The 14,792-nt window shown below is 37.1% G+C and overlaps 2 protein-coding genes across 2 annotated transcripts; one reads left to right on the top strand and one right to left on the bottom strand.

Moving 5' to 3' along the window:
- Positions 1-5,456: 5,456 nt before the first annotated feature.
- On the top strand, positions 5,457-10,660 carry anxa5a (annexin A5a). The gene is made up of 11 exons (XM_081382477.1): positions 5,457-5,535; positions 5,708-5,802; positions 6,249-6,362; positions 6,514-6,604; positions 7,022-7,101; positions 7,607-7,657; positions 8,151-8,244; positions 8,337-8,432; positions 9,463-9,521; positions 9,741-9,863; positions 10,333-10,660. The coding sequence occupies exons 1-11, from the start codon at positions 5,523-5,525 to the stop codon at positions 10,390-10,392; spliced, it is 876 nt and encodes a 291-aa protein (XP_081238603.1). The 5' UTR covers positions 5,457-5,522; the 3' UTR covers positions 10,393-10,660.
- A 3,342-nt stretch (positions 10,661-14,002) lies between these two features.
- Positions 14,003-14,605, bottom strand: fgfbp1a (fibroblast growth factor binding protein 1a; the record flags this gene model as incomplete). The annotated part of the gene is made up of 1 exon (XM_081382345.1): positions 14,003-14,605. The coding sequence occupies one exon, from the start codon at positions 14,603-14,605 to the stop codon at positions 14,003-14,005; it is 603 nt and encodes a 200-aa protein (XP_081238471.1).
- Positions 14,606-14,792: the final 187 nt, after the last annotated feature.

Here is a 14,792-nt window from a genome sequence, read left to right as displayed (position 1 = left end):
GCATATCTTTCAGTGTTCCTTTATTGCTGTTTCTTTGGCAGATTGAGTGAGGTGGATACAGTTTTTAAACATAATGATGGAGACGGAGAAAATAATATGTCTCTCAAAATGTTAAATGTTGTTAAAACAAAATAAAAGCTAACCAAATTTAACTAACTGGCAATGTTCACACCTTGATCTGCACACGGATGAAAGATTTAAGTACTGTCTAAACATGCATTTGCATATGTGTGCATAGATCAATTGTAAGACACCACTTACAGTGATATATTGTTCTAATCAGTGGTCTAATAAAACATCTTCATCCATGAAGTCAACTCTGCTGCTTTTATTCCACCGTTCACAGGGCAAGACGTGTGTGTGTGAGGCAAGTGAGAAAATTAAATTCACACCACACTGCATACACTTAAGCAGTTTAAACAAACACAAACAGCAGGGTTCTTCTATTTGATGAGTGATATTTACATTGGTATGAGTGAACTTAAGTGCACTTCTGCCACTGATGCATTAGTAATTGTCAAATAATTATAAATATGAATGTTCCTGGCTTGCTTGGCAAGTCTACCACCATAATCCATTTTTCAGCAATGAGCATGATTTATTACATTACCTCAACAAGGCAAAAATACTTTGCTGTGTTGAAGTGATGTACTATAAATAAAATAAGCATCTCATTAAAAATAACTGGCAAAAGCATAAATCTTTAAGGAAGGCACTGGCAATAATTCTACTATATTGCCCATCATTCACTGTTCGGAGAGGGCTGCTTAGTGCTCTGGTTAATACATCTGTCACAGCCTGAAAATGCAATGAATAATATTCAAACTATTGATTAAAGGTGCTCTAAGCGATGTTGGGTGACGTCACATCTTGTTGACGTTCGTATTGTCAAACAAAACGGAGGCTAGCTCGACCCTCCCTCCTCCTCATCCCGTCCCCTCCCCTCCCTTCCGTGCTTCCTGAAACAAGCTTTTCCAATGTAAATTCGGGACTTCACACGTTCCTTCTCCTTTTTCCTCTTCTTTCCTATTTGTTCATCGGAACGTCATCTCTTTGGTCGTGTGTCGGCCATATCAAAATTCAAGAGAATATAACGTTAGTCGTTGTCATTGTCTCGGACATCTCTCCTCTAGCTAACTTCCCTCTTCATGCTTCTTTCTCCTCCACTCCCCACACCCCCCTTCACGTGCACACGCACTAACAATTGGCCCAATTGGCCTTTCATGATATAGAAATACTTAAGTCAGAGCTTCATGGCGCGCGTTCATGAGAGTCGAGGTGATGTCATGAATGAATCTATCTAATCCGAACAGCAGCACTGGCAGAGTCCAGAGAGACACCAGCATCAGCACAGCCAGAGACATCAGCCAAATATCATAAAAGACTGCCATATCTGTCCGAAAGAACAGAAGTTCAATTATAGAGAAGGTTTAATACACACAAATATCGAAATGAAAGAATCTTTCGAGTCGAATCTTTTTGAATGATTCACTCACGATTAGGCTGCGATTAAAGTTTATCAAGAGAGGTAAAGCTCATCAGTGATTATAATATAACGACTTAAATTGCTTAAAGCTATCATATGAATAAATAACGATACTAATATAACGGACGAGTCGTATTAGCACTTTTATGATACTTTTGTGATGTTTTTTTGTCTTTTATCAGGGTTCTCAAGTTTTATCAAAATCTTGGAGTGAGATCACATGCGGTTGGGGGAGGAGCCCTAACGGAGCCCCGCCCCCACCTGTCCCCGCCCCCCAATTTTACCCATTGTTCATAATTAACCAGCACAAATTAAAAATAACAATTGGTAAATCTGATAAATGACAGAGCAATTAATCACATCAAATATACTCTTTAATGTTATATTTCAAAATTACAACTAAGTTACAAAAATTACAAAAATATAACAAATTGCTCCAAACAGTTTGGAAAAACAAATATTTTTGCATTTTGAATGTGTCTAGTCGAAATGGTATAATGATTTATTGTGTGGTGGGACATTGAGAACAAATGACATATTATTAAGGTATGTTAGTGTGAATTGTGTTGCTAGTGTTTGAAAAATACAAATGCATGGCAATCAATGATTAAAGTAACGTTATGTTTTGACAGGATATAAAATATTACCCAGAGCACTCTTGCTTTAATATATATGTAGCCTTAATGTAACCAGAAATACTATTAATACAGTATAATATATAATATAATTTAAAATAAAATAAATACATTTAAATTTATTTAAAATAAAATGAAGAAATACATCTTCATTCCTTCCCATACCCACTAACATTTCCCTTAGTTTCAGATAATGTAAGCTAGCCAAACTGAACCAATGCTTCTGGCCTGGTTGCAAAGTAACTTAGTTGTAGAGTTTTTGACTGCATCAATAATAATGTATACGATGGGTTATATATTAAATGTTCCAGCCTTAAAAATGTTAGACGAGCTTTCGTCCAACTTACCTTCTCCATCACGACGTGTGTTCACGCGATGTTGTTGGTTACCTAGTAACGAACGTACGGTGGCCGAGAATGTTCCGTCAACTTCCGTGTGTTCGCGCATCTATGTTGCCTGTTAACGAACGCAATCTGGCCGGGATACGTGCTGGCGGCAGGAAACTTCGCTTTGTGTGCCCGCGCCTCATATACAACGTTATATATAAAGCTTGTAGGACAACTTGGTTGGCATTGCCTTTTCAGCGTGAGAAATACACGGTGTGGCGTGTGAGCGTGTGAACTGGTTGAATTGCGTGTGTCTCACGGCCAATGCGTGAGACTTGAGAACCCTGCTTTTATTATGATTATTATTTTTTGCATGACAGCCCCCAGTAGGCTAACGTTACTCATTCACTTACATCGACAAGAAGAGTCTCTTTGTCTTCCACGGAAAGTAAACTTAAGGATTTGCACATGAAGGTGAGTAAATGACGGCAGCATTATCATTTTTGGAAGAACTAGTCCTTTAATATGCATTTCAAGGCTGAGATTATAACGTTACTTACACAAAATAACATCTAAAGCGCATGTGATGAAGACAATATCTTTATGAACTTCAGAAAAATATTTATTAGATTTAGGTAGGTAGCCTATTAACTAACAGACAGACAGACAGACAGACAGACAGACAGTTATATTCAAAACAACCCCAAATCTTACTAAACTTACCATGATAAAGTGCTTTAACATTTAAACATCCAACAAATAAAATGCAGAAAAAACATTATCTGTCGATATCTGTATAATGTTGGCATTGAGAGTATAATGGAAATATAATTAACCACAAACCAACATGAGACTTCAAGTCTTTTAAATACATGATTCTCTCTTCTATCCTTTTCTTTTGGTATAGAATAAAATACCAGTTCAGGGTTCCTCTTTCGGCTGTTATTGCAGCCAACTGCACAACATTGCAGGCATTACTAAGACCGTCGGTCGTAAAGGTGGCGGCGCAAAGCTACAGTGACGTCATGTGAACCGAATTAATACTTATTTTGACCAGAATATTTTATAGCGTCTTATCTACTAAATGCTAAAAAATATAAAGTTAGACACGTATAAAGAATATGAAGCCCACAGCGTCTGACACTGTTCTCCACGTCAGTCAATAAGATTGACAGCTGGTTTTGTGGGCGTGTCTTACATCCAGCTACAACTCCCTCGCTGTTGACGCGCCAGAAGTCTGACCTCTCGCGCACAGGTGACAGAATACATCAACAGGTACGTTCGCTGCCCTGAATATATACTGCTACTGTAATTTATGTTATTTATGTAGCGTCTTACAGTCATTTAGCTATTGAACTGTCGATTAATTTCACATTAGTTCCCATAAATACTGAATTGGTCTGATAAAGATAAAGTTTCCTATAGTCTACTGTTTCTTTTCAGAACTTCACATTGTGCTTCCTGTAGGCTACCTGCAAAAATGGTAAGTGATGAGTTGCATTTGTATCATTTTGCGTTTGTATTAACATTAACATTATAAATGATTTAGAAACATGAGTTTTATCAGGCTCATTTTAGGACTTGGTCTTGAGTTGTTTTGCCGGTTTAACTCTGGTCTTATATGTTTGTTATAGTTTTTATCGGTTAAACATTAAGTAGCCTATACAAAAACAAGCAGGCTAGTATAATGACTGTGATAATCATTAGTGTCATCAAAATATAGAAAAAAGGTGAAATGTGATTGTTTTTCACGTACATTAATCCCCATAAATAAGGTTGAGTTAAGTTATTAGATCCATGTTGGCATGGATGGTGATGGATGATTGGATTACAGCAGATGAGACCATGAGGAAACCCACTGAATAGGTCACTGTAGCTTTATCATTCCACTCCTGCCAGAGCCAAGTAAACCCCCATATACTGTAGTACATAGACAAGGATTAGTAATGCTTGGGCTGGCATATCATGTGTTGTTTCTTAAAACTTTAATGCTATGACACAGGCATTTTTACAAGATGAAATGATTCTAAGACATATTCCTACTTGTGCTTTCTTAGCACTTCATTATAGAAAGCATGGGAGCAAGGAAAGATTAAAGCTACTGCTTTTGGTATCGAATTGGACTGAAGGTCTCAGGGTTAACTGATCCCTAACCTTCCACCTGAACTTGAACCCTAAACCCAAACCCTATACCTTATCTCATCCTTCACCACAGCACTATCATTAACCTGAGCCATAGTCCTGGTCTATCTTTAATCAGTCGTGTATGGATTACAGACACTCTGTGTGTATATGTTGTTTACAGAGCTTTTAAATGGCTACCAGAAAGATTACAATCACAATGCTAACAACAACTGTGGATTTGGTTGCTTCCAGCCTTTGAAAGGTCATCTAGAGACTGAGAGAACATTTATTGCATACAGTTTACAGAATTATTGGTTCACATCACTTGTCTGCCATTTGGTTGATATTCAGTATTTCCATAGGATAATGATGAACGACACGAGGCATTGCATGCAGGTTTAATAATGAGGTTGATGTTTCTCATATTCTCAAACACCTGCACTGGCTAATCCATTCAGAACTCACCCGCTCCAGATGTCATCAGATCTTTTTTATTGTCTTGAATTATGTAGCTTAATTATTTTTGTTTGACATTTTCCTATTTAGCCACAGTAAAAATAATAAAACCCTGCAAATACCAAACCTGACTTTCTGCTTTTGTTTCAATTTAAAAAATATTTTGCTCTGCAAACTTTAAAAACTTTCTGTCTTTTCTAATGTGAGTTCATATTTGACAACCAGCAAGGGCTGCAAATAATTTATGATACTCAGAATATTGTTGAATATTCAAATAATATTTGTAGTTAACCTGTTACCTGACACATTATGCAGTTTAGTTGTGAAGAACAGAATGACGCCAATCTCCATTAATATTATATACTGGTATTATAATTATTCTTTTTTTGGAATACATTCATTTTGGTTTTGTATTTTCTGCAGGCAACCCGAGGCAGTGTGAAACCCTTTGTGAACTTCAATGCAAAGCATGATGCAGACGTTTTACGCAAGGCCATGAAAGGAATTGGTGAGTTAAACAAATTAGACATTTAAAACACTAGAGAGTTCACCATTTTTTTGATCTCGGTGGTTTTTCCTGCTGATTTTGAATGGGCAGTGGACAGAATTAAACCATTTTAAGCTCACACCTACACACTATCTCACTCTTGTCTAAGCTGGTGTGGATGCTTTGTTTTCAGGCACTGATGAAGATACCATCCTCATGTTAGTGGCAGCTCGCAGTAATGACCAGCGACAGGAAATAAAAGCAGCCTATAAGAAAGCTCATGGCAAGGTGAGTGAGTGTATTACATTATTATCTTGTTCCAGACAGAAATAATCAATTTTCTGAATCTAATTATGTGTCTTTCAACTCTATACATTCGTATACATAAAGTATCCATTCGGAAAGTAGGTTTAAAATGATAACACAATAGAAATGATGTTCAAAATGAAGACAAAATGTATTCAAACATGATTATTGTTCCATCCAATTGCTTAGTTATCAATCTGCTGTGCATCAATATAGCAGTACATCTAGATTACTTTTTTTTCTTTTTGTCCGTCATTTTGCACACACCCATTTATTGATGGTGATATAATTCAGTGCTGACATGAACATCTAAAGCGATGTTAAAATGCTAATGAGCTTCGCATCATCAGTTTTATGGGGATTATATGTTCTTCTGTTTCATGGTTCATGTTCTCTCTTTATTTCTCTCATGTTGTCCCTTTCTATAGGATCTAGGGAAAGACTTAAAATCTGAGCTTGGAGGGAAGCTAGAGGATCTCATTGTGGCCCTCATGGCTCCACCCGCAATATATGATGCAAATGAACTCCATAAGGCCATCAAGGTAACGTCAACATTTTCATCATCTATGCATGGGATATAAAATCAGAAAAAGAAAGAGTAACAAACAAATTGTTATGAAAATGCTTTCCCATTATAATAAACTTGAGCAGACTGGTTATCTTTTTATTATTATTATTATTATTTTCTTACAGGGAGTAGGCACTGAGGACAAGGTTTTAATTGAAATTCTGGCATCCAGGACATGTGATGAGATAAAAGAAATCAACAAAGCTTACAAGAAAGGTAACATTCATTGTGCAGGCACAGGTTTATCTTACCATTGCAAGGTTGATGCATGATTGACCACACTCATTTATATTTAGTTTGGACACTCAAAATAATTCATTTAAAATGGTAAGAATCAATCTTTTGGTAAATGTCCATTGTAAGCTGTGGGTTTCCCTTACCCAAAGATGCCTTATTGTCTGTATTGCAAACAAACAGGCAACCAAACAAACAAACAAATATGGAGCATAGTAAGGTGAGGGAATGCACGAAACCCACCTGATCTGATGATATTTGAGAGGACTTGATCATAATTACTGCAGGGCATCACTGTTACAAGTGATCGTTTCCAATTATACTCAGTTCAGACCAATTGTCAGCAATTGAGATAAGTGTGAACTGTCAATAGACCCTGTCTCATGTGTCTTGACCTAGAACATGGAGCCAAGCTGGAAAAAGACATTATGGGTGATACGTCAGGACATTACCAGAGGTTGCTGGTGATCCTTGTACAGGTAAATAAACCCCCAATGGGTTCTCGGTTTAAAAGGAAATTGAATAGAGAGGCTAATGTTAAGTGTTAAGCAGTAGGATGGTACGTTCTCTAGACAGAATATATATAATAATTTCCATTATTTCCTATCAATATATCATTATCAAGAGCCTTAATAAAATGACTTATACTGCGATGTATGATTTTGGTCATCGTCTTGAATAGGGTCAGAGATAAGAGGGGAAGATTCTAAAAAAGGTAAAGAAATGAAACCGAGCAGCTTCCTCTTGGAATGATAACATGAGCACCCGTGAAGTCATCCTTAAGTAATTAAAACAGCCCTTGAGTTAATCTTGTGGAGAAGATTAAATGGTTCTCAGGGGTAAAGTGTAGGTAATTCAATATCAGAGTTTAACAGGTTAGGGGAAATTCCACACCTCATCCCATGCAGCATAAGTGGTGGTGGAGGAGGGCTGATGTTTCTCTGATGTTCTCTCACCTTGGTTATGTTTCTTTTCCTATAACAGGCAAACAGGGAGGAGGGAGTGGATGAGAGCAGAGTGGAAAAAGATGCCAAGGTAAAGTTCAAAACAGTCTACTTTTACTATACCTCCTGTCATTCCAAACCTGTATGACAAAATAAAGAATATACATTTTCATTTTTTGGGAGACACAATTTTGTGATTTACTCACTCTCATAGGCAGAATATCCAAGCTTCTGTTTCCTCTCAAAGTGGATGGTGATTTATACAGAAGCACCATAAAAGCAGCCCATATGACTTATTCACTATATTTCAAGTCTTCTGAAACCATACAATAGCTTTGTCTGAGCTTTTTTATCGCTTTTATACTTAACACATGCTTGGACTTTGTGCCTAGCAAGTTTTGTGGTTCACAAAATTAAGTTTTGAATGTATTGTTATAAATTGTGCCCAGTGGTATTTGATGAATCATTATCTATGATGACATAATGGTATGTTGCGTATGTATGTTGGTGTAAAAAAGATGTAACCAGATCCTCAGGTTTAAGTTGCGAACCTTAGAAGTGTTTGTTTGTTGATCGTGTTTCAGGAGCTGTTTGCTGCCGGAGAGGAGAAATTCGGCACGGACGAGGATAAGTTCATCAACATACTTGGCAATAGGAGTGCAGAACACCTGAGAAAAGGTGCGCGTTTGTATATGTGTGTTCAAAGCCTTTTGATGCATTCAGAATGGCCTTGAAGGGCCATCCTAATGGCTTTGGTGTTCTTGTTTCAGTGTTTGATGCCTACAAAAAGATTGCCGGCTGTGACATTGAAGAGAGCATAAAAGATGAATGCACTGGGAACCTGGAAGAACTGCTGCTGGCTGTGGGTATGAACATTCCTGCAGTGTGGCTATACGTACAGGATTAAAGGGATAGTTCACTTTGAAATAAAATTTTGGTATGTTTTAGCTTACCTCAAGGGCATCCAAGATGTAGGTGTCTTTTTTCCTGCAGTAGTTTCAATTTTGATATTTTTAAGTCAAACCGTTCTTGTCTGTCAGTCATATAATGCAGGTCTATGGTTACTGTCTCAAAGAGCATGCACAGAGTCCAAATTAAAACAATTCCCCGTCGTCCAAATTAATTTATTATCCGCGGGCGGGTATAGATATATACACTAGATTTCGCCTTGGCTACTGCAGTTCATTGGAACGAAACCGTAGCCAAGGCAACATCTAGTGTATATATATCTATACCCGCCCGCGCCCTCAGATCACTTGGACGCTGTGTTCAAGAAGTAACAACAATATAAATACTGTTCGCTTTCTCACACAAAACCGCTCGTTTCGTGTCTTAGGCCATCAATGTGTACTTACGATGGGGAATTGTTTAATTTGGACGACGGGGAATTGTTTTAATTTGGACTCTGTGCATGCTCTTTGAGACAGTGACCATCGACCTGCATTATAAATTGAAACTACTGCGGAAAAAAAGACACCTACATCTTGGATGCCCTTGAGGTAAGCTAAAACATACCAAAATTTAATTTCAAAGTGAACTATCCCTTTAAGATAACCTTAATTTGGTATTTGGATGGACTGAACATAACTCTACAATGAATACAATCTGGTAAAACAGATTTAATTGCTAGAATAAAAAGGCAAACTATGATGATCAAAAGATCCAAGAAAATGCAAAGGAAAGTAAGTTGTCAAAGTTGACTTTTTTTTACTGATAATGTTGCTCTTTATGAAGGGGATTCATTTGGAGACAGGCTAATAAAGGTGCTTTTATGGTCACTGTTAACTGTAGTTGCATAACTAAAAACAGCATACAGGTTAAGAACAACATGTGGGTGAGTAAAACCCTTTTAACTGAAATTGAAAACTGATTTTTTTCCTCTCTCTCTCCATTCAGTTAAATGTGCAAAAAGCGTGCCTGCTTATTTTGCTGAAACCGTTCGAGACTCAATGCGGGTATGATGAAGGCTTATTTATTTCCATGAGATTCTCATCAATTTTCTCCCCTCTGACAATCATGAACTGGATCATTTGCTGCTCATTTTGGATTATTAAATGCTGACACTTCAAGTGGCAAACTAAAAACAACTTGTGGCCTGCTTAGTAAATCAATGTGTTGATGTGAATGATAATGAAACAGCAGATTTCACACATTATTGGTTTGTTTATTTACAGCGTGCCGGCACTGATGATGAGACTCTCATAAGGATCATGGTGTCAAGGAGTGAGCGAGATATGCTGGACATCAGAGCGATATACAAGAAGAAGTATGGAGAATCACTCTACAGCACCATACAGGCAAGTTTATGTGCAAGCACACACACGCACGTCTGGTTCACTATTTTTGTGGGGACTCTCCATAGACTTAATGGCGTTTATACTGTACAAACTGTATATTCTATCTCCTTACACTAACCCTACCCCTAAACCTACCCATCACAGAAAACTTTCTGCATTTTTACATTTTCAAAAAAATATAATTTAGTATGTTTATTAACCCATTCCCCTCATGGGGACCGCTGGCTGGTCCCCACAATGGAGGTGATCTCAGGTTTTGGTATCCTTGTGGGGACATTTGGTCCTCACAATGTACGTTAAACACACACACACACACACACACACACACACACACACACACACACACACACACACACACACACACACACACACACACACACACACACACACACACACACACACACACACACACACTCATTCTCTCTCTCAGACATAAAAATCTTAGCATGGCTTTTGTACATGTTTTTAGGAAGACACTGACGGAGATTACCAGAAGGCCCTGCTCTACCTGTGTGGTGGTAATGATTAGAAATAGTTCATATTTTGTGCTTATACATGTCAGTTTAAGTCCTTGTCTGATCTTCAGCTTTCTCATGTACATTTTCTCATTTGGGTTTATCTTTACATATTTTATGTTTTATGGTTTGAGAATAAGTAGTGTCAGCATTGGAGAATAGGAGGTTATTTGATGGTTTTGATGTGATGTTTGGTGTATTGATTCTTTAACAGAATTTGGTTGTTTAGCTTGAATCATTGTTTCAAAATAGAGACTATGAAAATAAAATGTAATGGATTATATTAATGTTTTTTAATTTCTTATGCAGTTTCTCATTTTTTTCACTTGCTCAAAATAATACTTTTTAAATCAAATGATTGTCAGTAGATGGCAGTATTGTTTTACAATTTTTTTCAGGTTTACTCAGCCTATTTTGACCCATCAAGTGCAGTTTTTCTTCTTAATAAAAGCGCTTGAGATGATTTCCTCGTACACACATGTTAACGTTCTAAAATAATTTCTACTCAAGCTTAAATGCATTTACAGTACTTAATTCACACATTAAAACTGCAGAAGTGATATTGATAAGTAAGGGAGTTAACACTCGACAAGATAATATTTCAATAAATGCTCCTTCAACGAGAACACAAAAAAGTCCCATTTATCTATTTAATGCAATGACAACAATGATGTGACAAGCAGATCCTGAAACATACACTTCTGTTCAAAAGTTTGGTGTCAGTAAGATTAATTCAGCAATGTCTTTCAAACAAAAGAATTTTGAATTCAGAAAAACTGTTGATAATTATAATAAATGTTTCTTGAGCAGCAAATCAGCATATTAGAATGGTTTCTGAATGAGACTGGAGTAATGATGTTGAAAATGCAGCTTGGACATCACAGGAATAAACTACATTTTAAAATGTATTCAAATAAAAGCATAAAACAAAGTTAAATTGAAATAATATTTCACAATATGACTGTATTTTATTTTTGCTCAAATAAATGCAGCCTTTCTGAGCACTAGATACTTATTTCAAAAACAAAACAAAACCTTTGAACAGTATAGTGTAAATGACAGAAAACTCACACAGTTCCTACAAAACTTTTTAACTTATATAGAAAATTTATAAAATTGATATGTATATATTCCATCCCCCACCTGCATATATTATACGTGGGTGAATTATATGCTAGTGAACACTTTGGTTTCATACTGTAATCTCAACACAAAATATGATAGATTTGATTCTGTGGTTTCAAAAATGATTTCTCCAAATTACATTTTCAAATGCTCCACACTGCTCATTTTGTAGTGAGTAGGTTTGGAAAACTGAAAGGATTTTTTGCTTCATATTTAACTATTTTGCTTCATAAATAATCACTGGCACTTGATTTTGCTGTTAAATATTATGTGCTTCCTCAGATTTTATTTTACTTCAGCAAAGACTGAAAACTTCCATACACAGCCTGATAATAAAAATGATTAATATTTTATTGGCGGTGTAATCAAAATCTTTCCTCCCTTCCTTCTCTGTAACTAACGATTTTACTTGTTTTTCCAAATATTACACTTGTTGACTCTAGACTGAAATACATATGTACTGCAGTATGAGTTACAAAGATGTTGAGACTCTTATAAGATCAAATTGTTTTATTATGTGTGGTATGTGGATTGTGTGTGTGTGTGCAGATAACAAGCTCTAAATCGCTTTACTAAATCCCAACACTGGCACTCTCAGCACAAAGCCCTTAATTTCACTATTTCCAAGATGGAATTTATTAAGGTCATTATTTGAACCAATCAGAGTTCAGAATGTCAGGGTGTGTGATCAGGCCACCTCAGTCCTCATGGAAACCATTCATGAAGCCCCACCCCACAGGAGCCACCAGGAAGTAAAGGATCCCCTTGAGAGGTAACATGAGTGCAGTGTTTGAATTAATCACAGTGGGAGATGAAAGCATGAAGAATATTAAGTGACAATCTGGCATCACACACACAAGTAAACACCACACCTTCATTAATAGATGAACAGATAAATATTTGATAGTTGGTTCTATTGAACATGTCATTGTTTCAAAGAGCTGAAATTCTTTTATTCCAAAATCATGCAACACAGTATTTATCTGGGAACCTTATGAGCAAATTAATTCTTCATGTGAATACCTGTTGAAAGCTTATCCTTGGGCAAAATAATGCGGTTTTGAGCGCAGTCATATTCCACTACATTTTCCCGTTGCTGTTTTCAGTTTAGTAATCACATTTCAATGAGTCCAGAAATGTCCCTTATCGATGCTTTCTTTAAATGACAGGATGAAAAAGTCAGCAAACAGCGATGTTGTTTTTGGAAAGGAGAGGCCACAACAGTGAGTCTGTTAAATGTCATAACCATAGGCTGTTACGGCTACCAGAAACCCACAAGATGCTAAAATCAGGTTTGCGTGCTTGAGCGTTTTGGTTCATGACTAACCAACATATTGTAGAAAGAGCCGCATCATAGAATATGTTTATATCTGAAGCTTCAAAACAGTAATTGACTGCTTTCATAGAACATATTCAAACTCTTCATGATTCTTTCTTTTCTCTCAACTTTTCAGAATTTTCGTCATTTGTAGGAAACAGTAAAACTGTAAAAGCAAATTGTAATACAACATCAAAATGAAAGATTTTGGATAAAAAGAAGAAGCACAGATTGAGTTTGTTTATTGATCAAGTTATCTTGACATTTCCCCAGCTCTAAACATGGAGTTAACATGGGCTCTTTGCTGGAATTACTTCAGAATATTGGTGTATTGTGGCCTCAAAATTTTGTTACACATCAGAACTTGAGGAATAATAGTTTCTAAGACTTTATGTAATGACTAGTATGAAAGAAGCACATGGCTTTAACTGGAATGCAAGGATCACTGTTGGAGTAATTAATCTGGGTTTAAACATCAGGAGATCTAAAGTTATTCATTGTTTCTACTTGAGAGTACATGTAAGAACAAACAGCCATCACCTGAGCTAAAGCTACAACTGAAACAATAGGAAAAGGATCTTTCTGGGTCAAAGTATATAGAGAAAAGTAATAAGTTCCACACTTGCCAGTTTCCATGCGGGACCCAAAACCTTTCCAAACTAATGGACATTCTTGTGATGATAGGATAGAGATTTCTGTAAACTGAAAATTAAGGCATTTTATTCCAGTGACCAATCAGACAAACACAAATAACCAAATTTAGTATGAATTATTACACAGGTTTTTCATATAATGGTGGGGACTATTGAAATCTAATGTTTCTAATTTTTGTAGTTACATTAATAGCCTAAATTTTATTTTATTTTTGTTGTGGAGCTGTGATATTTATTTGAACCATGGTGTAGCCTACTCTAGCTTTTGGATTAATGTGTTTTGGATGATGGCCAGTTTACATAATGGAATTAATCTAACCTTACAAGTGCTTTATGGGTGCAGAAATGACACAACAGGAAAAATACAAGTGTAAACAAAATGAAAACTATCAGAAAATGTCATATTTTTATTCCCTATAGTAAGACAAAACGTTTGATAGAAGAACTGATTTCAAAAACCTTTACATAAATGTACATTTAGAATCTATAGGCTATATCAATGGAATATAAAAAAGTTTTTTCAGTCAATCATGAGCATTCATCATTCTCAAGCATCAAGAAGAGAAATGTGCATAGTGAAGACCAGGAGCTGCTGCAGTATTCCTCGGCCACTTTCAGTCTCTCGATCCGGTCAGGACAGTGATTGTTCCCCGCGGGCGACGGTAACGGGACCATGGCAGAGGGACGCGTGTCCTTCAGTCTGAAGTGCGCGTCCGCGGGCGCGCTCCTGCACATACCGGCTTTAACCATCGCCGTAGAGTCGCGACACAATCTCTTCTGCTTTTTCAGCGAGCGGCCGATCTGTTTCCAGTAGGCTATGGCATTAGATGCGTATTGCTGACATGCGGTGGGCTCTGCTACATATTCGCAGCCGAAACTCTTTGCCCCCTTTTTGCAGGTGACTCCCAATACAAACGCATCACGCTCGCGCGCAGCGAGCCACGAGCACCGCGCTCCATCCTTCAGTGAGAATCTCCCTTTTAGGCCATTTTCATTCCGTTGACCTCTTCCCCTCCCCTTCCCATCTGTCTGTGCTCTCCTCCCTCTATCTCTCAGGCTGTTCACCTGTACGAATTGTTGCAAGATACAGGCGAAACTCAGAACGAGAGCAATGTCTGTCACGCGCATCATGTCCTCATAGGAATTTGTTTAAAAAAACTTAAACGAAAACCGTACGTGGCATTTGTGGTCGCAGATGACTTTATAGAAAATAGATGAACTCATTTGGTATAATAATGCACGAGAGCAGCGAAATGTTTAGCACCTGCAGTTTCTTTGTGTGGTATTTATAGAGCATCTCGCGCACGCACCTCCCTCT

This window comes from Scardinius erythrophthalmus, assembly GCF_964197995.2.
Source record: "Scardinius erythrophthalmus genome assembly, chromosome: 13".
Taxonomy (NCBI): domain Eukaryota; kingdom Metazoa; phylum Chordata; class Actinopteri; order Cypriniformes; family Leuciscidae; genus Scardinius; species Scardinius erythrophthalmus.
Note: the sequence above shows the minus strand (reverse complement) of the source record. Positions and strands in the feature narration are given on the sequence as shown.

Coding starts and splice junctions, on each gene's coding strand:
- anxa5a (XM_081382477.1), top strand. Junction 6,363..6,513: donor AACTCCATAAGGCCATCAAG/GTAACGTCAACA, acceptor ATTTTCTTACAG/GGAGTAGGCACTGAGGACAA. Junction 8,433..9,462: donor AGAACTGCTGCTGGCTGTGG/GTATGAACATTC, acceptor CTCTCCATTCAG/TTAAATGTGCAAAAAGCGTG.